Source organism: Benincasa hispida, chromosome 5 (genome assembly GCF_027475165.1).
Source record: "Benincasa hispida cultivar pf3 chromosome 5, pf3_genome.v1.1, whole genome shotgun sequence".
Taxonomy (NCBI): domain Eukaryota; kingdom Viridiplantae; phylum Streptophyta; class Magnoliopsida; order Cucurbitales; family Cucurbitaceae; genus Benincasa; species Benincasa hispida.
In genome coordinates this window covers 4,460,976-4,487,305 of record NC_143482.1, presented here as the reverse complement: position 1 = coordinate 4,487,305, position 26,330 = coordinate 4,460,976, and the positions used below count along the sequence as shown (strand labels likewise).

General features: G+C 37.2%; 2 protein-coding genes across 3 annotated transcripts; both read left to right on the top strand.

The window, feature by feature from the left end:
* Window positions 1-4,473, top strand: LOC120077938 (rho-N domain-containing protein 1, chloroplastic-like). Of its 2 annotated transcripts, none has more exons than XM_039032061.2 (2): window positions 1-263; window positions 3,012-4,473. In XM_039032061.2, exons 1-2 carry the CDS (start codon window positions 224-226, stop codon window positions 4,217-4,219), a joined length of 1,248 nt encoding a protein of 415 aa, XP_038887989.2. In that variant the 5' UTR covers window positions 1-223; the 3' UTR covers window positions 4,220-4,473. The 2 variants fall into 2 exon arrangements, with proteins under 2 accessions (XP_038887989.2, XP_038887988.2); XM_039032060.2 differs by having other exon boundaries at window positions 58-263; window positions 2,997-4,473.
* A 3,302-nt stretch (window positions 4,474-7,775) lies between these two features.
* LOC120078031 (uncharacterized) lies at window positions 7,776-8,276 on the top strand. The gene has a single exon (XM_039032212.1). It carries the CDS (start codon window positions 7,776-7,778, stop codon window positions 8,274-8,276), a length of 501 nt encoding a protein of 166 aa, XP_038888140.1.
* The last annotated feature ends 18,054 nt before the right edge of the window (window positions 8,277-26,330 follow it).

Sequence of the window (26,330 nt, the reverse complement as noted above, 5' to 3'; positions counted from 1 at the left end):
AGAGAAGCCCAGTCCTCATGGCCCAACTACATCCTCTTCGCCCGAAGAAGCTACGACATTTCTCAAGCCAAACCAATCTCTCTCTTTATCAGTGATATTTACAAGTACAGGCCAACAGGGCAAAGAAGAACGAAGCGGAAAATCGAAAATCCTCAAAGAAATGCAAATCCAAAACCCTTCTTTTCCTCATTAAAACCGTTCCTTCCCGCCGTCTAAACCAGCAATGTCTCAAGCCATTCATCTTCTTCCTAACAACCTTACAGGTATCTGTTCTTCATATCGAAAAATTCTCTGTTGGGTGCTCTTTATTTTTGTTCTTTGTTTGCTTGAAAGCTGGGAAATTAAGTATTATCATATTTACATTTACTGGGTGTCTCTGATTTCCTTATAATTTCATGGGTTTTAACCTGAGGATCGAACATTTGTATTGAAGCCCCTAAATTTCTTGAATTTCGAATCTCTATAGGTTTTAGCGCCTCTTGGTTTTGTCTATATTTTGTTCTTGCTTCCTTTCCTCTTTGGTTGAATGTGGCTGTGGAGAAATTAAAGCTTTGCATTTGTTGGATTTCGTTTGACTTTTTCTGTTGCACGTGTTGTTCTCTTTCTCTCAATTTTCCTTATTCTAAGTTTAAGTTCAGTTTTAGAGTACTTAATACCACATTTTGAATGCTCGAAAATTCTCTACTTAGTCGGATTACGTGACCCTTTGATTGTTTTTGCTGTATCGTGTTCTGGCCTTCTTGAATTGAAGTAATTATGTGTGTTTTCTTTTCCTCACTACCTGCTTGAAGTTGGTCCATGCATCATCTCAGAGCAGTATTAGCGTTTAAGAGGGGATATGAATAATCACATCCAAATGAGAGAGATCCTAGGACAAGAAAGTATAGTTAAGAAAAGGCTTAAAAGAACTAAAAGTTGCTATCTATACCAACAAGGTGCACCTTCCTTTTTCGGTTGCTCAATCAAAAAAACTCCAAAATTAAACGTGCTTAGTTTGGAGCAATTCTATGTTGGGTGGCTTCCTGAAAATTTTCCTAAGATGCATGTGAGTGAGGATAAAGCATGCTAAAAAGACCCGTGTTAGTTTGTTGAGACAACTTTCACTTCTAAAAGCATTCAAGACAAGTAAGGATGATATAGCCAGGTCACAAGGGATGTTGGAGAATTTCGGGGCTATCAGGTGCCGAATTCATATTACGAATCGGTGAATCTTGGTCCGAATCTTGGGCTTGGGGCGTTATGTCTGATCTCGTTGCTATGTCTCAAGGCAAGACTCTAATTTTTAGCCTGGAGACTTGCATGTTCTTTGAACCACAAGAGGCTTACAAGTTATGCCTCTCATAGAATTGGCTTACGCCTTTGTGAAAATGTACCGAGGCTTAAAGTCTGTATGCCCCATGTAATGATTAGAAAAATAATATCAATTTGTCTCATTTTTCAAAAATATAAAAGTTTGAGTTGTGATAAATCGAACTATTACTACTTTGACTACTGTGACTTTAAAAGTATTGAAGAAAAAAATTTATAGTATTCGTCAATCCTATAAATGAAAGTAGTAGTGAGGGTAAAGGCATCATACTAACTTTGGGTTTGTTAAATGTTTTTAGTTAAATTTGAGGCTTAACCCCTTGCCTCTTCGAGAGGAAAAGCCACATGGCCACTTTTTTCCTTTTAAAATATTGTTGGCATCCATATTGCCTTTGCATATGATGATTGTTTAAACTGTTTCTATTTATGGGCTTCGTTATACCTTCATCTTGAATTACATTGAAGTGTTATTTCCATAATTCATCGATGTGCCTCCATCTATTTGGGGAAGTGATCGATAATTGTATTATATTCACATTTATAGAAAATAATCGCTTTTTTTTTTTTCTCTTGTTGATAACTGTTGATGCATTATTGATGTTCAAAAGTAAACAGATAACATAGTTTGGAGTTGTGTCACACGACTTGGTTATATGTGGAAACATAAGGTTGTTCATATACACCCAAATCATGAAACTTAAAGCAGATTGTTAAGTTGTTTTCTCGACGCCCTTTGCCTACAGCAACTAGTCCTAGTTGTTGCTTCTCCATGTTATTTTTTTCATTCACCTACATGCACAGGTTATTGATTGCAGATATAAATTGGTGGTGCAATGAAGAAAAAAGCAGTCATGGGTGTCACCTTTCTGTGGCTGATCTAATTCTCTATTATTGGTTGTTTTGATATATATTTTCTTCAATGGAAGCTTCTTTGTCATTGCTATATTTCTTTTCTTTTTTCTTTTGAAGGCAACATCTTTTCTTTATTTGAATGCATGAATTTAATTGCATAGTTCTAATTTTGTGGGGTTTTCATTTTTTAATGAATAACCAACTTGTAGTGGGAAAAAATGAAAGAATACACGGATACAAAGGAAGGAAAACCCACAAAGTAGAGGAGGTTGTCTAAAAGAAAGGCCTCTAGTAAAAAAAATAAATAAATAAAGCTTAGAGAATAATTACAAAAAAAGGTTCATACTCCAAAGCCCACATATTGACATATAATCTGACAAGGGACCAAACATTAGAAGGATTAATTGGATAGTTCTAATTTTGTGGTTTGTACTCTATATCATGATGGATGACAACAAATGTTACCCTCTTTATGATTGCTTACTGTTAATGTATGGCAGTACACTTTTGGAATAAAAGATGGAAAATTAGAGGTAGGTGAAGTTAATGCTACTCTTGCCATAGATGGCTGTTCTAGATTGGTTTGCCATAAAATTTATACCCAAATTCAGATTGAAGATTTTTAAAAAATGGTTAAATAGAAAGGCTGGGGAACAGAATCTGCTCTGTTTTTGCAACGTTCATGGGATTTCAATATATTTATGGAATCATACTTTTTGGACTTGGATACTTCTCTCTTATGAATTCTGTTCTAGTTTTCTTTATATTGTTTTGGTTACTACTTGTGCTGGAAATCTGATGAGTTTATATAAACATGGAATCTTGATTTGATATAGCCTTTGGACTGTCAGATAGCAGATGCCTACCATGTTCTGGTGTTTCAGGACGAACAGCCTCGGTCTCTTCTCGCTCTTTATGTGCTGAACATAGAATCGATGCACGGGTCAAATTCAGACCCCTAAACTGTACTTCGTTGGGAGCATCTTTTACGTGCAAAGCCAGCTCAGGAGGTCATAGGAGAAACCCAGATTTCTCAAAGCAAAATAGGCATGGCTTCTCGAGAAGCAGAAATAGGCAAAATGAGGAAAGAGAGAGCCTCGACAATGTTGATGAATCTGATTTATTATCGTCTAAGAATGGGCCATTACTCTCTATCTCCAGCACCCCAAAATCTCAGGCCACTGCTACTCCAGGCCCAAGGGAGAAGGAAATTGTTGAACTTTTCAGGAAGGTTCAAGCTCAGCTTCGGGAGCGAGCTGCTATGAAAGAAGAGAAGAAAATAGAAGCTCAGGGACAAACGAAAGGGAGCGAGACAGTGGATTCTCTTCTTAAGCTATTGAGAAAGCATTCAGTAGAGCAAGGGAAAAGAAGCAGTGGCGGCGGCAGCGGCGGGGGCAGCAGCAGCAAGGACTTCAATTTTAACCATGTCAAAGAGAATGGTCATTATGACGAGGGAAAAGGCACAAGCATTTTTGGCCTAAGTGCCAATTTGAGAGAGAAGGCCCAAGAACCAACAGGTTCTTTCAGTAGACCCGTATCAAATTTTCAACGTAAATCCCCCGTGCCTCGGGTGAAGTACCAACCAATATTCCCCGGGGAAAGTATTGTCGACTCAACTGATGGTGTGAATTCAAAGGGAGTGAAACTTAATGGAACTGAAACAAGATCTCAACTGAAGGCAAAGGTATGGACTCGGCAGGAGTCGACAGAACGAGGGCACTGGGAAGAGCTGCAATCACAAGGAGAGACAAAGCAGGAGCCAGAGCTGGACCAAGAATATGAGTTGGAGCCAGAGGCTGAATCATATGAGCTAGAGCATGATCCTGATGAAACGGAGTCTGAACTTGTTAATTTGTTGGGCGTGTCATCAGACTTAGATGACACATTTGATGATGATGTTAAAGACAATGAGAAATTTGCAAAGCATGATGAACATGAGGACTTGAACTCATTGAAGGTTGCTGAACTGAGGGCAATTGCCAAATCTCGCAGTTTGAAAGGGTTTTCGAAGATGAAGAAGAGTGAGCTCGTGCAGTTGTTAAGTGACGTTCATGTATGAGAATGTCATGCTGGGCAGGAACTTCTGGGTTTAGGATGTTTAGGTGTTTGTTTTTTCTTTCTTTTCTTTTGCTTGAATATAACCAATCTAGTTTTGAGTTGGAATTAGCTTTTCAAACCTTTTCCCAGATTGTATATCAGGCTAGCCTTTTCACAGGTTCAGAGTACATGTCAACAACAATCTCTTCTTTCTCCTACTCAGATTCTTGTTCACTTTTATTAATCATTTTATAAAGGGCTTTTTTGGATTGTCAACATGGTGCTCAAAGCTTTTCCATCCTGTTCTGTTAGTGCTGGTGGGATTGATTTTGAGGGTGTTGGAGTGTTTAGGGCCTATTTGACAGGTACTCTGGAAACAAGGGATCCAGTTAAAATAAATTTGTATTTCAAATTTTTAAATTTGTATTTGGTAACTGATTTAGAAACTGGACTTCAATTTAAATAATGGTTTAAAATGTGATTGATATTATATTTATAAACCATAAAACTTGTGGTTATCTACTAAATATTAATTGATAATAAATTATTATTAATTTATTTATAAACATGTTTAATGTTAATTCTTTTTGTATAATTATTATTTTGTAATATTATACAATTTATAATACATTACATAATACATATTTTACTTTTGAAAAAATGAATTGAATTTATAATATGACACTGTAGTTTTAAATATTTTTGTTCTTATTCAATTTAATCATGCACCTTAAAATTCAAAAGTTAAAATTTGGATACAATTAGAAACAAAAATGTTGTTTGTTTGGATCGCATACTTTAAAAACAGGTTTTATCTAAAACCTGGGTTTTCTCTCAAATACATTTTTGAACTCAGTAAATCACAGTTAACCATTTTATATATTTGGTGAAATTGGTTGAGTGAACGTGTTTTAAAATCACTTATTAAAACACTTTCATTTACACTAAATCTGTTTCCAACTATTTTCAAAGTTGCTCTTCCTTGAGTTATGTGATTGTCCCTCGAATCTTTCTCAGAAAACTAAGAACTTGTTTAGTAGAGAATTCATATCCTATTTTATATCGTGAGATTCATTGAGTTTAGCAGACAATTCAGATTCTATTTCTGAAAATTATTTTTGAATTCTATTATCCAAACAGTGCAAATTCTGAAAACAATAATTTTATGTTTTTATTGTATCTCGATTTTAAATTCAATTTTAAAATACAAAATTGTATTAATTCAAGATTAAAATATTTAAAAATATAATATATCATGTTTTAAATTCAATTCATTTTCTAAGAAATATAATATGCATTATGTAATATATATTATAAATGGTAGAATATTGCAAAATAATAATTGTGTAATTTTTTTTAAACATAAATCATATTCATAAATAAATTAGTATTAATTTATTATCAAATAAATATTAGTGGGTAACTCCAACTAGTTTTATGTTTTATAAATATATAATATTAAACACATTTTGACGTTGAGGTGCAGCGCCGTAGTGCTTCCCTGTTTTTGGGCAACTTTTCTTTTCTTCCTCCTTTCTTTTCCCATCATTTCGATGTTTGGCTTGATTCATACTTCCTTGGACATATTTGATCCATTTTAGCTTTTTTAACTCTAAATCTCGATCTTAAATACAACACTTGGAAATCACTAACAAATGATATCAAATCTAATAAAATCATATCAAAATTATTCTAAGTACAATGCAAACAACACACATTTTAGGTGCGTTTCAAGTACCTTTTACAACCTTAAAATATTGGTCAATACTATCCTTTTCAAAACTGACCAAACAATGCTCATAGCAAAAAACTTTTGAAACATGTTTTTTTTTTTCCTGAAAATATGGGTTCATTTTCATTAAGCTTGAATATCTACCGCATTAAAATTGACAAACGAGATCTTAACTCAGTTTTTTTACATACTGCTGTGTCCTTTCAAATGACCGTTGTGGAGTTTCATGTTTCTTTTTGGTGCTACAAATTCTTTTATTCAGAAATCATGAGTTAAAATATTTGGAATATTATCTCTAAAACAATCTCTAACCAATTTATACAACAATTAAAATGAGAAGGGAGCTCTCTAAAAATGACGAGTCAAAACAACCTTTGAAATGTGTTTTTTTGCTAAAAATATGGACTCATTTCCATCAAACTTGAACATTCCACACAGTGAAATTGACAAATGATGAGATCATCTCAATTTTTTTACTCCATGCTTTCAATTGAAAATTGTAGAGGCTTATTATTTCGTTTTGGTTGGTACATGTTTTCTATTCAGTGACTATTGGGTTTAAATATTTGGATTTTTTTATCTCTAGAACCATCTATAATCAATTTATAAGGTAATTAAGACGAGAAAGGTCTCTTTAGAAATGGTTGATGGTACCTCCTTAAAACTACAAAAAAAAAAAAAAAATTAATTTTTTAAAAAAAAGGCCAATGCTACCCTTTTTCGGAAAGTGAAATTGCAATGGGCGACAAAATAACAAATATGTTATTGTGATTTTGTAAATATAGCAAACTACTCACTTTCATATTTTTATTTTTATCTTATTTCAGTTTTATCCTCTTAAACAAAATCCCTATTTTTTTCTCTTATTTTCTTCTAATTTAAGTTTTTAGGTCAATTGGTGATTTAAGATGGACATCTACTATGGTACTATCTTAACTCTCCTCACTTGGGGGCTTGAAATATGTAGAAGACCCAACAAGTGGAAACCAATATTAAAAGGGGAGGAAATAATATTGTAAAGTCGCTGCCGAGGACATCCACGCCTCTGCTGTATAGGCAGCTGTTGATCGTTATCTTAGAATAGGTCTTTCATTTTTTCTAGGTCAAATGACGCAGCAGCCCTTCCAGCCGTTGGTGCACCTTGGTCGAGCGACACTGTCGCAACAGCAGCTGCCGATGCTCAACGCCGATCCGGTCTGCTTCAATTCGCAGCCACCGTTCCTATCATGCCAACAGAGTCTGTCCGCACCAGTTGGATTTGACCACACCGGCTCCATAACCGATCATCTTAGCCATTTGCACCAGCCGGTTCCTTGGCCCACTCTAGCCGCCACGAGATCGAACTCCACAGCGTCGTATCTGCACGAAACGGCCACTAGGTAGCTGCCGATTCCTAGCCCTAACATGCCGAACTCTCGCCATTTTAATCGGATGGACATGGGTGATCGGTGGTGCGTTGCTAAGTTGGGGGAGTCATCATCATTCGACAGCGGGCATCAACCGACTGGTTCGATGACAACCAACCATGTGCAGCCTACTCCAGCCAACCTTGATACTACCAATTCGATGGGTCTTTCTCCAATAATGGTTCAACAACAATTTAATAGTCTTCAATAGCAAATTGCAGCACTCGGGGCAGCTCTCAAGACTTCCACAAACCTTCAGTCGAACTCGGTGAATCCAAAATTAGCTTCATATCTTTCGATGAACTTAGAAAATCTGGTAAATGCTTTCCCTGCTTTACCTACAACGAATATTTTATCTGTCTGTGGGAAACTAGGCAGGATGTATTACAGAAGAGAAACAAAATGGCCAAAACTATTTTTCCTAGTCTCAATCAATTAAGATGGCCCTTGAAGGGCGTCACAAATTTGGGTATTTAACTAATGAGATACCGAGACCAAGGCCAGGTGATCCTCAAAAGCGTGTTTGGAAAGGAGAAGACTCCTTGCTTCACTCGATGTTGATTGACAAAATGGAACCACAAATAGGCAAACCTCTCATATATGTTGCAACCGCTCGAGACATTTGGGATGCTGTTCAGAAATTATACTCCAAGCGGAAGAATGCGTCACGGTTATACACCTTGCAGAAACAGGTCCATGAATGCAAACAAGGGACCATGGACATTACATTCTATTTTAACAAGTTTTCCTCAATATGGCAAGAGATGGACTTGTGTCGGAAAATTGCCTGGGATTGTCCTTATGGTAGAGTACAACATACAAAAATGGAGGAAATTGATCGTGTCTATGATTTTCTTGCTGGTTTGAAAACCAAATTTGATGCGGTTCATAGCCAAATACTAGGACATAGACCGGTCCCTTCTCTTATGGAAGTCTGTTAGGAAGTCCAGTTGGAGGAAGATTGATCGAGGGCCATGAATAATCCCGATCTCAATTCAATTGATTCTGCTGCCTTTGGTGCAAAGTCGTACGAGTCTAATAGTGATAAGCAAAACAGTAAATCCCCTCCAATCTGTGAACATTTCAAAAAACCATGGAAAATGAAGGATCAGTGTTGGAAGCTACATGGTAGACCACCAAATGGCAAACGTTGTCACCCGAATGACAAGACAAAATCTGGCCGAGCTCTTGTAAGTGACTCCACTGATGTTGCATCGTAGTCTCAGGTGGCTAACCATACTAATCCAGGTACTATTGGAATCGGTACTGTTGCCCAGTCAGGTGTTAGAGTATATCAACAAGCAGCGGAAGCAACAAAGATCAATAAGCACTCTAATTGATTAATTTTGGCAGTAACTAAAGCATGCTCATCAATCACAAGAGGGTTTGAAGCCATACCTTTATAGAACTTCTTCAAATCTTGATTTTCACCTGTAATCTTCTTCGAAACTTGTTGTGAACCACCTTAAGATTTTTCCCACTATTTTCTTGGAGCTTTAGAATGAGTTGTGAGACTCAAAATCAGTTTGAATGAAAGAAACTTGGAGAAGAGCTCACTGTTACAACCCACTTGAAGAACAATTTCTTCCACTCTAATTTTTCTGTAAAAGCTCTTTAGATGCATGCCTCAATTCCTCTCCAATCTTCTTTATTTATTGCAAGTCTTTCATGTAAAGAAGATGGTTGCATGAAATGTAACTCATGCTTGGAGTTATTAAAGCCAAATATGAGTGGGATTGGTGTGAGCTAGTTGAAGGTTTAAGCGAAAAAACCAAAGTTCCATTTTGTGTTGATTTTCCAATTTTTCAAACCAAATGATTTAAAAAAAAATCAATTTGATTTTAAAATTGAAAATATTATTAATTTTATAAAATTAATTTCATAAATTGATTTTCTAATAAAATTAATAAACAATTATCTAAATAATTAAATTAATTTTACACAAATTCATCTTCATATATTTAAATCATATTTAAATATAAATTCTCCTATTCCATTTAATTCTAATTTGAACATTTCAAATTAACTTATCATGCTACTCTAAAACTAATCCATTTACGAGCTACTAGAGGGATCTCGCGGACCTACAAATCATGGGCTCCAACGATCCGAGATTAATTGGTCAAACTTATTACACCGAATTAACTCCCAGTCGTTAACTAATGGGTCACTCCACTAAAGCCCATAGTTGAACTCCCCTCACTATAGATATATTATGTCCACTTGATATAACCATGATCAGTAAGTTGATCCTTCACAGGTTGTTTGTAATCACAGCTGGGTCATGATTACCGTTTTACCCCTGTGAATACATCTCATTCCTTAAATTCCCACTGACACTCTAATGAACAATTTGATTCATATTAGTTATGAATCAAGTCCTTTCTCTACTATGAGAAGATGGGGCCCTGATTGTTCAAGACCTATAATCAGTACTTAAGAGAACAACCTATCTACTAACCCTAAATTGGGTAGGAGTGAATTCCATCTTGCAGGGCTATGTCCCCAGCTATTCATCCGGTCTTATCCTAAAAAATGGAAGGCTTATTGAGCAGTGTTGTTGGACTACTCTCACCCATGCAGATCAAATGATAATCCTGAACAAACAGGAGTTCATAGCTAGTTCATAATTAAGATCGAGTTATCCTAAGTTACTTAAAATGAAATAGTCAGTTTTAACAGTAAACGATCGTTATAAAGAAAAGTGACTATTTCGTGGTCCAGTCTATATGAAAACTCATTGCATAGGATGCCCTCACTCATATGTCTCTACATGAATGAACTGTGAATCACATCATTTGTATTACCTACAAAATCGATCGTATCCAACAGTGTTACTGATAACTTGTAGAAATACAAGTTATTTATACTGCTTTATCTAGATATTGCGGCTTAAAGAGAATAAATATGCACCAATTGTATGAAAATTAGCTTAGAAATACAATAATTCTGAATTATCGCAATTACACCCACTAACATCATTAAGATGGAAGAAAAGGAGATTTCTACTTTGTTTTGTAGGAAACCAAGTCACCGTTTACGATTAAGGCTCAAGAAAAACTGATCAACGCATCTCTGTCACATTGCGTCCATCGATCAACAATGAAGATGATTAACGCAATGACGGTGCAATGCGACAGTCGATCCAGAGCTGACTTCCAACTGCATGTGGTAATCAAAACAAAACCGCATGCGAACACTCGATCGAAAGATGCAGCTGAGCAACGCAAAAACGGAGGATTGTGCCACGTGTACGCCTAATGATTGTGCAGATTTGACGGTCTGATTGCATAACAGAAGGAATAATATCCCTCCATCTTCGGAATTTCCATAACAACAAGTGGGGACCATAAGGCCAGAGTCAAAGATCTTCACCTATAAATACCCCATAGAATTCACAAAAAGGAGAGAGACTTGATACGAGTATAATTGATACGAGGGCTAAGTGCTGCTAAAACACTGAGAGAGAGGCTGAGCTAAGTATTGAACAGAAGAAATCCGAGAAGAAAAGAGATAAGGCCGAGAGGTGAGTCTTAGTGCTATTCTGCCAGATCCCCGCCGCGAAGCTCTATACTCAGATCACTACTATCGGTTGAGCAAGCCTGAGAGGGAAGCTCATCCATCGCACGATCCATCCACACCGACAAATAAATCTCCATCCAGATCGGTGCTAAGACGTTGGCGTTTATTTGTATTTGTTTCTAACTCTATTTTCATCAAGTGTATTTCACCTTCTTTATCTCTTCATTTACACACCATGTATCAGACGCTAAATAGATATATTGAATGTCTCGATTGTTTTCTTTACCATTTCTCTGTCTATTTCCATTCCTCCGTTTATCGTTTTCTTAATGAAGTGTTTTTAATCTCCTGGTAGTCAATATGAATTAAACAAGTAACTTACTCTATGCTAAAGAAATAAGAACGTTTAGCTAAAGCATGCTAGACGACATCTTCACCTGTGAGAGCAGAAGTGAAGATGCCATTCCGATCTGTCGAGAGAAGGTTAGAAGAATGCATTAACTCAAGCAAGAAGTACTTCCAGAGATGGAGGCAACCTTGCGTTCATTACGTTTGTCCCTGTTTCACCACAGAGATGTGGGAGCACGGCCGATCACCGAGAGGTGTATGTCAAGGGAAAAACGGAATCGTACTTATACTTTTAGCGCAATTAGGAAACTTGTAATGTTTGTATTAATTATCTTTTCTGTTTCTGCTTCGTACATAAGACTTGTCCCCGCAATACACGATCTTTGCATAGTTTTCACAGCCAGCCTTGACCTCAGTATCTTGTATCATGAAACCTGTATTTTGTATCATCTTAGCTTAGATTTACTTTAACGCAATTTATTTTATTATCGCATCTTTACCGCTTTCCTTTACTCTATTGCAACTTTATATACTTGTACACAAATACTTTTATTAAATTGAAAAACCTGGTCACATGTATCACAAGCATAACACAATAACCTCAAACAGTCCCTGTGTTCGACCTCGGATCACACCGAGAAACTTGCAGTGAAATTATACTTGGTTTCAACGCAAGGAAACTTATGACAACGCAGAACATACTACAAGAACATTGTTAATTAACGCATATCTAGCAGTAGTAACATGGACTTGTATCATGCATCATATATCGTAGTGCGTGTGCTTAAAATAGAAACAATAAAAATTCTGTCCAACAGTTACCAAGATGAGATACCTAATTTCATCTATATACTTATTAGACCATTTAGGCTATATACTATTAACTTTGATCTTGTTTATGTCACCACATAAAGTTAAAGAATCTGCACTATAGCCATTGATATGTTTATTGGATTTTCATAATAAAATGCAAAATCAACAATTTTATTGAATAAATTATTCAATAATATTTTAATGATAAATAAAATGTTTAACACAAACTGCGAGTTCTAGGACATTCCCAACATCAGGTACCTCTCAATCCATTAGTTTCCTTATTGAGGGAAAGAATCTTGGATATTGGACTTTGAAGCAACAGATCACTTAACTGGTTCATCTGGCCGGTTCTCTCTTATTCTCCACTTGCTGGTAATGAGAGAATTCAGATTGCAGATGGATCCTTTGCCCCATTGTAGGGAAAGGTCATCTGTCTCCCTTCTAAGGGTTGGTCTTACAAAATGTATTGCACGTTCTGAAAATTTCCTATAACTTGCTGTCTATCAGTAAAATAACTAGGGATTTAAACTGCAGATTTATTTTCTCGCAAGATACTATTTTGTTTCAGGACTTAAGCTCGGAGACGACGAATGACACTGCTCGACATGATAGGGGTCTCTATTTTCTTTCTGATGATGCTATCTCTAGTAGTTTTTCTAGTACTAATTTATTATCTTCATTTACAACTTCTGAAAAAGACTATTTATTATGAAATTACCATCTCGGTCAACCGAATTTTCAGTATACGAAATATTTATTTCCCCACTTATTTCATAGTATGGATTTTTCTGTTTATCTTTTGATGTATGTATATGTGTGAAACAACACCGAGTTACCCATCCTTCTCAGCCTTATAAACCTTCACAGCCTTTCCATTTGATTCATAGTGATGTTTGGGGTCCTTCAAATATTACTACTTTGCCCGGCAAGCAATGGTTTATAACATTTATTGATGATTACACCCGCCTTACATGGGTGTTTCTTCTCGCAAACAAGTCAGAAGTAACATATGTGATCCAACATTTCTATTCTATAATTGAAAAATAGTTTAATACCAAGATTGCCATTCTTCGAAGTGACAATGTGCGGGAGTTTGTCAATAACACCTTTTGTGAGTTGTGAGTTCTTAACTTCGAAGGGCATTGTCCATCAAAATTCGTGTGCCTATACTCTCCAACAGAATGGGGTGGCCAAACGAAAAAATTGTCACCTCATTGAAGTTGCCCAGTCACTTATGCTCTCTACTCTCTTCCTTCATATTTATGGGGGGACGTTGTTCTCACTGCAACCAATCTCATTAATAGGATTCCCTCTCGTGTTCTTAAATTCCAAACACCACTTGAATGTTTCAAGGAGTCCTATGTTTCCATGAGTTTTATTCCAGAAGTTTCCCTTCGAGTATTTGAATGTACTGTCTTTGTCCATAGTCATGGTCCTAACCAAACTAAATTTTCTCCTCGTGTTCAAAAGTGCGTCTTTGTCGAGTACCTTCTTCACCAGCGGGGCTATAAATGCTATCACCCATCCTCGAGAAAATATTTTGTCTTTATGGATGTGACGTTTCTTGAGGATAAGCCCTTCTTTCCCGTTAGTCCTCTTCAGGGGGAGAATGCTAGAGAAGAGACTAACTCGTCAATATATTATATTCCTTTGGATATTCTCTCTAATCCTGATCCTATTCTTCCCACAAAAGTCCCATCCTTCCCACAAATGACAATGATCCTACAAATGATCCTATCCTTCCCACAAATGACCCAGTCCTTCCCACAAATGACCTGGTCTTTTCCACAGACGACACGGTCCTTCCTACAAAACAAGTACCCTGGAAAACATATTATAGGACGAATCTTAGAAAGGAAATAACATCTCTTGTATTACTGAGTATTAGCCATGGCTTAGAACCAGCATCAGCTCAAGGTACGTTGTTCTTGTTATTGTTTCTGATGGTAATGATTGTGTTGAAGGCGATATAATTGAAAAGGGTGAGATTGGTCCAGACAAAGGCGAGACTGTAGGTAGTGGTGGCTCGTCATGGGAAAGTAAGGGCTTGCCACAACTAGGCGAAGATGATCCCAGTCTAGTGAGAAACCAAGAAAAATCGGGTAATATGATGCTATTCTTGACATTCCCATTGCTTGACGGAAAGGGAGTTGGTCATGTACCAAGTACTCCATGCATAGCTTCCTTTCGTATAGTAACTTGTTGTCTGGGTTTAAGGCTTTCACTACTAACCTAGACACTGTAGTAGTACCAACCGATGTGCATATGACTATGGAAATTCCTAAGTAGAAGGCTGCCATTATGGAAAAGAAGAGAGACGTGGAGACTAATAAAACGTGGGACCATATAGCTCTCCTTAAAGGTCATAAAATCGTTGGATGAAAATGGGTGTTCACTGTTAAATACAAAGCTGATGGAACTCTAGATAGATACAAGGCCATACTGGTTGTAAAGGGTTTACCCAGACTTATGGGATTGATTACTCGAAAACTTTCTCTCTAATGGCAAAACTGAATACAATTCGGGTTCTCCTCTTAGTGGCAGTTAATAAAGATTGGCCTCTTCATCAACTTGATGTGAAGAATACATTCTTAAATGGTGAGTTAGAAGAAAAGGTTTATATGAGCTCTCCTCCTAGATTCGAAGCTCAATTTGATCATCGGGTTTGTAAACTAAAAAAATCCCTATATGGGTTTACGCAGTGTCCAAGGGCATGGTTGGATAGGATCAAACCTTTGTAAGTCCCAATGATTCATTTAGGGCCATTTTGATCATACCTGATTTGCAAAAAGGTCAGCGTTTAGGAAGTTGGTAACTTTAATTATGTATGCTGATGACATCATTCTATCAGGAGACGATAAGGTTGAGATTGTCAGACTAAAGCAGAAAATGGCATATGAGTTTGAGATTAAAGACCTTGGATGTTTGAGATATTTCTTTGGAATGAAAGTGGCAAGATCAAAAGAGGGAATATCTGTGTCTCAGCGAAAATACACTCTTAACGAAGAGCATCCATGAGGGCGTTCGGATCTTTCTGATTTCATCGTGACCGAAATACCACACATACATTCTAACATACAGTTATGCATAACACACTAATTAAAGGCATGCTTCGAACACTAAAATACAAGGGAAAAAGTTCTCATACCAGTTGAAGACCCTCTTCAAGCTTTGGGACCCTTACACAACGAAAGACCTCAACGCGAACTCTATCGCCCAACAAACAAGTCAGCTGCAGTAGAACGATCGTCTACACGAATGGCAGCAACATGAATAGTCACGAACAAGTGAATGCAGTGGGGACGAGACCACCAAATGAAGCCTTTGGTATTCTCGTAGTGAGAATCGAAAGTGTGGTCTTTGGTGAATTTGGTAAAGGTTGGAGAAAGAGAAAATCGTGTAGATGATAAGCAAGTGGGAGACAAAAGGAGATATCGTATAGCTGAGTGCTTATCGTTTAGAAGAAGCTACATGATCGTGTAGGTTTTACTAAGCGGTCGTTTAGAAAGCACAACACATTATGCGATCGTTTAGGGACTAGCATGCGATTGTTTACGCGTTGGCGTGCGATCGTTTAGGCGATGAGTGACTTTCGTATAGGCTCTCAAACTATGCGATCGTTACGTTTTAACACTGATGCCAATTTTTTCGAACCTTTGCAAAATGAAACAAATTTTCATTTTATTCATCGGTTACCATAACCGAATGCAGCTGCTCCCATTAACGCACGTCCGAGAGAAGTTTTAGGCCAACTATCATATAATTAATGAATATAATCATAGTATATTCTTACTCTATAGTTTTATATCACATATCTACTATAGTAATTTATCCTCCATACGATATAAATCATATTTATATCTAAATTCCTCTACAATAATGTATCTCATACATTTAGTCAATTATATCATATATAATTAACCAGTCCAATTATATCATATATAATTGAACTCCCTCTTGTTAATTTGAACATTTCAAATTAACCCAAACACTTATTCTCGACTTTATCCAAGCTACCCAGGAGACCTAATGAACCTGTGGCTCGAAGCTCAAACGGTCCGTGAAATAGCTGACTAAACTCTTTAGCCACGAGATCCACCATCCGTTAACTGCCAAACATTCCACTAAAGACCAACAACTGAACTCTTCTTACCACAAATATATTTATGTGTCTATCGGATATAACCAGTCATGAGTACGATGACCCTTTACAGATGCTCGTAAGTACAACTGGGCAAATTTACCGTTTTGCCCCTGTAGTTACATCTCACTCCTAAAGTACCACTGATTCCTCTATTGAACAATATAACATAGTCCAACTATGTGTAAACACTTCTCGAGCTAGGTGAAGGTGTATGGCGCCACATCGTTTAAGCCCTAGGATCAACCCTTAAGAGAGCTATCTATCTACTTGCCCGTGCCTCGAGGAAGGAGTGAATTCCATCTTATGTAGCTGAGTTCCCAGTTCCTAAATCAGACGAATCCCCAAAATGGTAGGTTTGAATCGGCGACCTGGCCACTCTCACCCATATAAATCCAAGGACCGCCCTCAATAGCAGGAGTTCCTAACTCACTCAGGATTGAGGTCATGTTACCTATGGTTATCCTAGTGAAATGAAGTCTTTGTCATAAATGGTGTTATATAACGAGTCGTTAATACTTCCTGGTCAGGTCTTATACAAACTCTTTGTATAAGACACCCCCGCTCGCATGTCCCCTACACAAATGATCAGGATCAGACCATCTGTAACAAGTCACAACACTTGTGACCATTTCACAAAGCGGGCCGCATCCATAGCATTACTAGGATAAGGTTTCCCTCCTATATCCATATACTACAAACCATTTTGGTTATCACTCAAGAACTGATCCACTTGTATGTTACCATATACATGCTTAAGTTACATACAGATAACAAGGGATTTTATGTTTATTGGTTTGTGGTAAAGCAAATAAAACATGCAACTGAGAAAAAAACAAGATGTGAAGTAAATATCATATATTATACAACGCAGCGTTCATACAAACTATTTACAAACTATAGGACACAAGACTTTAAGGCATCAACCCTAACAAATGGCAGTATTTGTATTCCCTACGTTCCTTTAAGTCAATCGGTTGCTGACATTCTCACCAAACGCTTACTAAGGCAAAGCTTTGACACCTATGTTTAACAAGTTGGTTCTCATTGATAATTACATCCCAACTTGAGGGGGAGTGTTGAAAGTGGTGTATTCTTCCCTAAAGGTGTTTCACAATGATGTTTCAAAGGTTTAGGACGAAAGCCACTAAATGGTGGTAAATTTATCCCTCGTTTGCATTGAGACATTCTCAACTAGTCACTAATACCAGAAAAACTCTTGTTCCTATAACGACTAGCCATCATTGATTTGATCAAGAAATCATTAACTTGCTTAACAATTTTTCTAAGTGTGATCCGTCATTTTAGGCCCTAGAGTTTCGCCCTAAACAGCCAATCCGAAGGGAAAAAATTAGATTGAGGCAAAAACTAAAGTGACTATCCATTTCTAAAGTTCACTTGATATTGACAACCTGCACAAAACCCATCTGAAGAAGGACACTCCCAGGGTGTCAAGAGGGAGTGCAAGAATGATCTCACGGTGCGAACCAATGAAGAAGACCGTAGGATGTGGTAACATACACCCTTTACCCACTTACTAAATACTCTCTCCGTCCATCTTGATATTGACTCATGCAAACACCATCCGAAGGGGAATGCTCCCAGGGCACCAGAGGCCAAGCCTGAATCTCACGGCGTAAATATTCAGGGAGAAACGTGAGTGGAATCATTGACATATTATATATATCTCTTCCTCTCATTGAGTATTTTATAACCTAGGGTTTAGTTTACTTAGAAAAAAACACGGCTAAGGATTTTAACTAAGTGACTTTTTAGGTTTGCCCAAGAATAACTCTTACCTTGGAAAGTTGAATAACTTTTGATCATCATCCATTAAACTTTTTAACGAAGTCTTTGATCAACTGTCGCATGCTTGCAAAAAATATATCTAATTCACCTTTCCAGGTAGGTTCCTAGGTAGGGGTGTTCTGTTTCCGTCAGCTTAAGTACCCTAGCCTAGACAGAACCCGCCTTAGACAAAAGGACCCATATAGATAGATTTGATATAATGTTTTATGCCAATCAATTTAATCCTATTAAACCAATTTAAAAGATTAAACTTAGGTTCCTAATCTCATTAGAACCTTGAACTTAGGTCTATCTCAGTCAAATTTTAAAACCCTTTTAAAGCATGAGTTCGCCTAAGTTCGCATGCAACTCTTTCTTATTGATTTAGTTCTAATTTCCATTATAACGCTTATAATCGGAAACAACCAAAACCATACACAATGCGAAGCTACACATATAAGGAATGCATAACATTTATAAAAAAGTCTAAGTGTCATGCTCCATGCATTGTTCATTCATTGCTACTTTTATATAACATTTATACAACCAAGCAATGAACCAAGCCAACATGCTTCCATTCACCCTTATACTATAATGCTTATAATATAAAGATGATGCATGAATATACTTACTGCACGCATAAATATAACTCTTATATTTCATGATGCATGCACATGCTCTCTTGTAATTTCATCATGCCTTTAACTATATTAGAACACTTATAATATATGATGCAAAAAAAAAAAAAATCCATAACCTAAGGTGGGTTTCAAATCTATATGTCATACACTATGGTATATAAACAACATACATCTCATGTATATTAAATAAAAGTTGATGAACCGGGATTATTAGCCTCAAATCCTCAAAAACCAAAGCTAAATATTACAAATAACAATGAGTCTCCAGTTCAAACAGGCGAACCAGGTCTTGAACCATACGGGCAAAGAAACGTGTCTCCTTGATCGTGTTCCAAATCCGAGTGATTGCCTATACGAGAGATTAAACGCTTTACTCAATCGTTTACCAACGCTTCCTGAGCTAAAGATCATGTACCTTTACTATGCGATGAAACATGAGGTATGCGATCATGCAAAGCAAGCCTTAAACGATCGAGTAAACAACAATGATGCGGTAAAGAACAATCGTCTAAACGATCACTGAGCAAGCGCTAAGGTATCGTATACCGCGTGATCGTGTGTCAGTGACTATGCAATGAAACATGTTAACTACACGATCGTTTAGTGCCCGCACTTTTGATTAAACGATGAACGTAAAATGCTCTACCCTTTGGTCTTCTTCCTCAATGAGAACCACATCTCTATGCTTCGAAACTTCATCATGAACGACTTAACAAACTCAAACACTTTTAATTACATACTTGATTGCTTGTTAATTATGCCAAAAAACTTAGGAACCCTTATAAATTAACACTTTGTAATCACAAAGAAAGCTTTAAGCAGAGGCAATTAACCTGTAAACATTCATCAACACATCCACAAAACGCATGTAACACTTAAACCTAATGCAGAAACCTTAAAACACACCACGACTGTAAAAGAAGTTCAAAACAGAAATGAAATTTGGAATATCAGAACAACCTGGCTCTGATACCAATTGAAGGAAATCAAACATGAGGATTTCCATGAGCAACGGAAGGATCGTTCCAAATTCCATTCGAGTTGAACATAAACAATTATAGTAAATGAACGGAAACTAACAGGTCATGCACACAACGAAATTACAACATGCTAAATGATAGAATTAAGGGATAGAGTATGCGTGCCTTTGAAGAATCATTCTTCAAACTCCCTTGATCAATCTCCAAGCATCCAAGAACAGAAACGCTCGAACACAACGATCGAAATAACACGATCAACATGAACAGCCAAAATCTCCTCAAACATAATCGAACACAACAATTCAATGAACGACCTCTACGAGACCAATCGAGTCACACTCGATTCACAAAGTGAGTGAGGACATCATCAAAATGATTACCTTGGTATTCTCAGTGTGAGAATCCAGGAGTTGTGGCCTCTATATGAACTTTGTATGAGGAAGAGACTGGAGGACAATGATCGTGTAGACGATCGAGCAAGTGGGAGATAAGAAGCATCTATCGTATAGACGATGTGCCTGATCATGTAGTAAATGGTAGCCTATCGTATAGACTTAGTCACACAATCGTTTAGCTACGACCAGCTAAATGACTATCGTATAGTCAAAGCTCTACAATCGTTTAGTCTCTCTATGAGCTATCACTTAATGAAACATTTTCAATTGATAGCTTATCCGTGAGTTACTTTCCAAATGAGGCAACTTTACTAAATTCAGGAAAATACTTTTATCTCACGGTTACTATAAAACCACCAATAACCTCCCACTCAATCGGTTATTAGAGAAAAAGATTTAACTATCATGTAATTAATTTATTATAAATAAATATGATAACCAACTTACCATATTATATTTATAACCTATAGTTTTAATATTTCATCTCATGAAACATACAAACCATAGTTCTTTTTCTATTTTATGGTACTTAATGTAAATCATATTTACATTAATCCTCCACTTGATATATTTCAAACATCACACCAATTATATCATATATAATTGAATTTCCTCTTGTTAATTTCAACACCTTAAACTAACCCCAAAAACTGATTCTCAACTTGAATGCATTAAGCTACCAAGGTGACCTTATGGACCTGTAGTTTAAAGCTCCAACGTTACGTGAATAACTGACTAAACTCTTTAGTCACGAGATCCACCATCCGTAAACTATCAGGCACTCCACTAAAGACCGATACTTGCACTCACCTCACTATAGATATATTTCTATGTCCATATCAACTAATAAATAGTGCGATAAGCCTTCACAGATCGCTCGTAAGTACAGCTAGACCAATTTACCGATTTTCTTTGTAGGTACATCTAACTCCTTAAGTACCACTGATTCCTCTAATGAATAATAAGTCATAGTCCTACTATGACTGGGTCATTTCTTCCAAAGAGAAGATGTGGCCATTGTGTTCAAGACCCAGAATCAGCCCTTACGAAAGAAATTTATCTACTTACCCCTACTTCGAGGATCCATTCAAACTTTAGGAACCTAGGTAATAGTATCCCGATCAAAGAAGTAAATTCCATCTTGTGTAACTGAGTTTCTAGCTCCTCAGTTAGAGAAATCCCTAAAAGGGTAGGCTTGTTGAGTTGGCAATCTGGCCATTCTCACCCATACTAATCCAAAGACCGCCCTCAAATGCAGGAGTTCCCAAAACACTCGGGATTAAGGTCATGTCACCTATGGTCGTTATAGTGAGATGTAAATCTCAAATATCAACGGCGTTATATAAAGAGACTAATCTCTCGTGGTCCGCTCTTATACAAACTCTTTGTATAGGACATTCTTGATCGCATGTCTCCACATGAATAATCAGGATCAGACCATTTGTAGTAGTTCACAACACTTATAAACATCTACAAAGTGGGCTGTATCCATAGTGTCACCAAGATAAGGTATCCCTTCTTAATCCTTATACTACAGACCTTTTAGGTTACTACTTAAGGCATGATGCACTTGTATATCTCATATACATGCTTAAGTTTACATACAATATCCACGGATCTTTGTTTATTGGATATGAGTAAATGCAAATAAAATAACTCTTATTTTATTAATAACAATATGTACAAAGTTTACGAAATACAAGACTCCAGGAGAATTAGGACACCAATCCTAAAAATCTCCCACTTGTCCTAATGTCTCGAGAGATTAATGTGCAATACATGAAAAAACAAGTACAATATACAATAAACTAAGGCATATTCTATACCCCAATATCATCTTCCACTTGCCCTAGACAAGATGACGCATGTCCCGTAGACCCAGACTCTCCAGATGACCCTCGAATACTTTAATCATGTGAGCCTTTGTAAACGGATCAACAACGTTGTGCTCCAATGTGATCTTCCTGACTATCACATCACCGTGATGTACAATCTCTCTGATTAAATGATATTTCCGTTCTATATGCTTGCCTCTACGATGACTCCGAGGTTCCTTTGAATTTTCCATAGTCCGACGGTTATCACAATAGAGAGTGATCGACAAAGACATATTTGGAAAAAATTCTAAATCTATAAGGAACTTCCTAAGCCAAACAACCTTTTTAACGGCTACGAATTCGACTTCCATAGTGGAGTTCGTGATGCATCCTTGCTTGATGCTTCGCCAAATTACAGCCTCTCCATTCGGAGTGAACATGAACCCTGATGTCGATTTTCGAAAATCTCTATCAGTCTGAAAATTAGAGTTTGTGTATCCTGTAAGGATCAAAGCCTTATCTCCATACACGAGCATGTAGCCCTCGTTCTCCGAAGATACTTGAGGATCGTTTTGACCGCCATAAGGATTAAATCCTTATCTTCATACACGAGCATATAGCCCCTCATTCTCCAAAGATACTTTAGAATCGTTTAGACCGTCGTCCAGTGATCTAATCCTAGATTGGATTGATAATGAGTGACAATCCCTACTACATAGCATACATTAAGCTTCCAACAGCTGAAGCATAGGGAATCCGTCTCATCTTCTCAACCTCTTGAGGTGTCTTAGGACATTGATCCTATACAAAATAATTCCATGCCTGAAGGGTAATAAACCCCTCTTGGAATCCTGCATCTTGTACCTGATCAACATTTAATCAATGTACGATGCTTGAGACAAGGCCAACCTCTTGTTCTTGCGATCCCGAATGATCTGGATCCCTATAACATACTGCGCCTCTCCCAAATCTATCATTTGGAATTAGGCATCTAGCCATTTTTTAATATCAGTCAGAAAACCTACATCATTCCCAATGAGTAGAATATCATCCACATACAGTACTGAGAAAGCTACTAAGCTATTGGTGATGTTCTTGTAAACACAAGGCTCATCAACATTCTAATCAAAGCCAAACGATTTGACCGTACTATTAAATTTCCACGATCTAAACGCTTTTTTCAGTCCATAAATGAACCTATTAAGCTTGCAAACTCTCTGCTCTTGATCTGGAACAATGAACCCCTCTGGTTTAACCATGTAGATGGTCTCCTCAAGATTACCATTAAGAAAGACAGTCTTGACGTCTATTTGCCATATCTCATAATCATAAAATGTGGCTCTGAACAAGAGTATCCTGGTAGACTTCAACATGATAACAGGTGATAAAGTTTTCTCATAGTCCACTCCCTCGATCTGGATATAACCATTTGCCATGAGTTTAGCCTTAAAGGTCTGCACCTTTCCATCTACACCTTGTTTTCACTTGTAGATCCACTTACACCCTACAGGTTTTACCTCATCAGCTGATCCACAAGTTCCCAGACATTATTGAATTACATAGACTTCATCTCCTGGTTCATGGCTTTAATCCATTCATCATTGTCAACATCCTCCATTGCTTGTTTATAAGACAATGGATCCTCGATCCCATCATCAGAAATAATGTTCTAGGCTTCAGTCAAACCCATGTAGCATTTTGATGGGTTCATAAACATCCCACTACATCGAGGCTGTATCAACTCTTGAGATAGTTGACTAAATGAACCGACGTCAACAACTCTTATTGATCTGTCAATCTGTTCAAGAACTCTTGTTGAACCCTCAATAGTCTCATTAGAAATCTCATGTAAAACAAGCTTACTTCATGGTTTATGATCCCTAATGTGGTCTTCTTCCAAGAAGATAGTATTTGTCGACACAAACACTTTTTTCTCACTCAGATCATAGAAGTATCCACCCCATGTTTTCCTTGGGTTCTTTGGGTTGATGCCTTAAAGTCTCATGTCCTGTAGTGTGTAAACAGTTTGTATGAATGGTTGTGTTGTATAATATATGATATTTTACTTCACATCTTGTATTTTGCTTAATTGCATATTTTATTTGCTTTACCACAAACCAATATACTTAAAATTCCTGGTTATCTGTATGTAACTAAAGCATGTATGTGGTGACGTACAAGTGGATCATGTCTTGAGTGATAACCAAAATGGCCTGTAGTATATAGATATAAGAGGGAAACCTTATCCTGGTAATGCTACGGATGTGACCCGCTTTTTGGAATGGTCACAAGTGTTGTGACTTGTCACAGATGGTCTGATCCTGATCATTCGTGTTGGGGACATGCAAGATGGGGCATCCTATACAAAGAGTTTGTATAAGACCTGGCCATGAAGTGTTAACGTCTCGTTATATAACACTGTTCATGACAGAGACTTCACTTCACTAGGATGACCATAAGTAACATGACCTCAATCCTAAGTGAGTTGGGAACTCTTGCCATTGAGGGCGGTCCTTTGATTTATATGGGTGGCAAGATCACCAATTCAAACCTACCATTTTGGGGATTCATCTTATTAGGGAGCTGGGAACTCAGCTACACAACATGGAATTCACTCCTTCCCCGAGGTAGGGGTAAGTAGATAGATAGCTCCCTTAAGGGGCTGATTCTGGGGTTTGAACGATGTGGCGCCACACACTTTCTCTTGGCCCAAGAAGTGTTCATACATAGTTGAACTATGTTGTATTGTTCATTAGAGGAATCAGTAGTACTTAAAGAGTGAGATGTAACTACAGGGCCAAAATGATAATTCGACCCAGTTGTACTTACGAGCATCTGTGAAGGGTCATCATACTCATGATTGGTTATATCCGATGGACACAAAAATATATCTGTGGTAAGAAGAGTTCAGTTATTGGTCTTTAATGAATGCCTTACAGTTAACGGATGGTGGATCTCGTGGCTAAAGAGTTTAGTCAGCTATTCACTGACCGTTGGAGCTTCGAGCCATAGGTCCATTGGGTCCCCTGGGTAACTTGGATAAAGTCGAGAATCAGTGTTTGGGTTAATTTGAAATGTTCAATTTGACAAGAGGAAGTTACATTATATATGATATAATTGGACTGGTTGATTATATATGATATAATTGGTTAAATGTATGAGATACATTATTTTGGAGAAAATTAGATACAAATATGATTTATATCAAGTAAAGGAGAAAATACTGTAGTAGATATGTGATATCAAACTATAGGGTAAAAATATAATATGATTATATTTTATTATTAATTAATTGGTTAATTATATGATAATTAAGCAAAAATCACATTCGGACTTGCGTTAGTGGAAGTTGCGTCGGTTATTGTAACCGATGAACTAAAATGAAATTTGTTTTCATTTTAAATCAATCGTCTGGAAGAAGATCGAAGAGCGCGTTGGTCTAAAAACGTAATCGATCGCTTAATCTCGAGAGCCTACACGATAGTCGCTCTGTGCCTAAAACGATCGTTTATCTAATGCCTAAACGATCGCACACTAAGTCCTAAACAATCGTATAGTGTGTCGTATTTGCTGAACGATCGCCTTCTATTTTCTAAACGATCGTTCAGTAAAATCTATACGATCGTGTAGTTTCTCCTAAACGATAAGCATTTTGCTATACAATAACGTTATATTCTCTCCCAGTTGCTTATCGCCTAAATGATCCATTCTTCCTCCTTCCTCTACCAAACTCACCAAAGACCACGCTTTGGGTTCTCACTCCGAGAATACTCAGGGCTTTTTTCTGGTGGTGTCATCCCCGCTGCATTCATGAGTTTGCGGTTGTTCATGCTGCTGCAGTCGACGCATCTGTTGGGTGTTGGTTGATCGGGTGGAGGTTTCCACTGCGTTGAGTTCCGAAGTTTGAAGACCGTCTTCAACTAGTATGGCAACTCTCTCCCTTTTAATTTCTTGTTCATAGCATGCCATTAATAAATGTTTGTTTGCATAACTATGCGTTTGAACGTATTTGATGTATTTCGGTCATTGTGAAATTGGAGTGATTCGAACGCGCTCATGGAACTCTTCCGTAAGAGATCCTTCAATTGGTATCAGAGCCAAGTTTTGATACTCCAATTCACATGTTGCAACAAAATGACATTGACGTTCATGGTGGGTGCATTTCTACACTGTTTAATAGTTAAATTGCTGTGGATGTGCATATTAATTAATGTTTTCATGGATGGTAGCCTCAATTTGATTTAAATCTTTTTACATTTGCGGTTATTTTTAAATTCCCCTGCGTTTTTAGGCATTAATAACTGTTGTCGAGTCTGTATTAAAAGTTTGTTTGAAGTTTTGAGTTGTTTAAAGAAGAAGTTCGGTTCAAGCGTTATAGTTCTTCGAGGAAGGAGGCGATCTTGGGTTGATCGCATCGTACAGAAGATATGGTACGCGATCTCTATTGATCGCATCGTAAAGATGATAGAGTACGCGATCGTTGTTGAACGCATCGGTTAAAAAATGGGGTATGCGATACAGAGTTGATCGCATCGTATTGATGATCG

What these genes read in the sequence shown, in the direction of transcription:
- LOC120077938 (XM_039032060.2), top strand. Translation starts at nt 224, where the DNA reads ATGTCTCAAGCCATTCATCTTCTTCCTAACAACCTTACAG. An exon ending in TCTTCCTAACAACCTTACAG is followed by an intron (nt 264 to 2,996) that starts GTATCTGTTCTT and finishes GATTTGATATAG; the next exon opens with CCTTTGGACTGTCAGATAGC.
- LOC120078031 (XM_039032212.1), top strand. Translation starts at nt 7,776, where the DNA reads ATGGCCCTTGAAGGGCGTCACAAATTTGGGTATTTAACTAATGAGATA.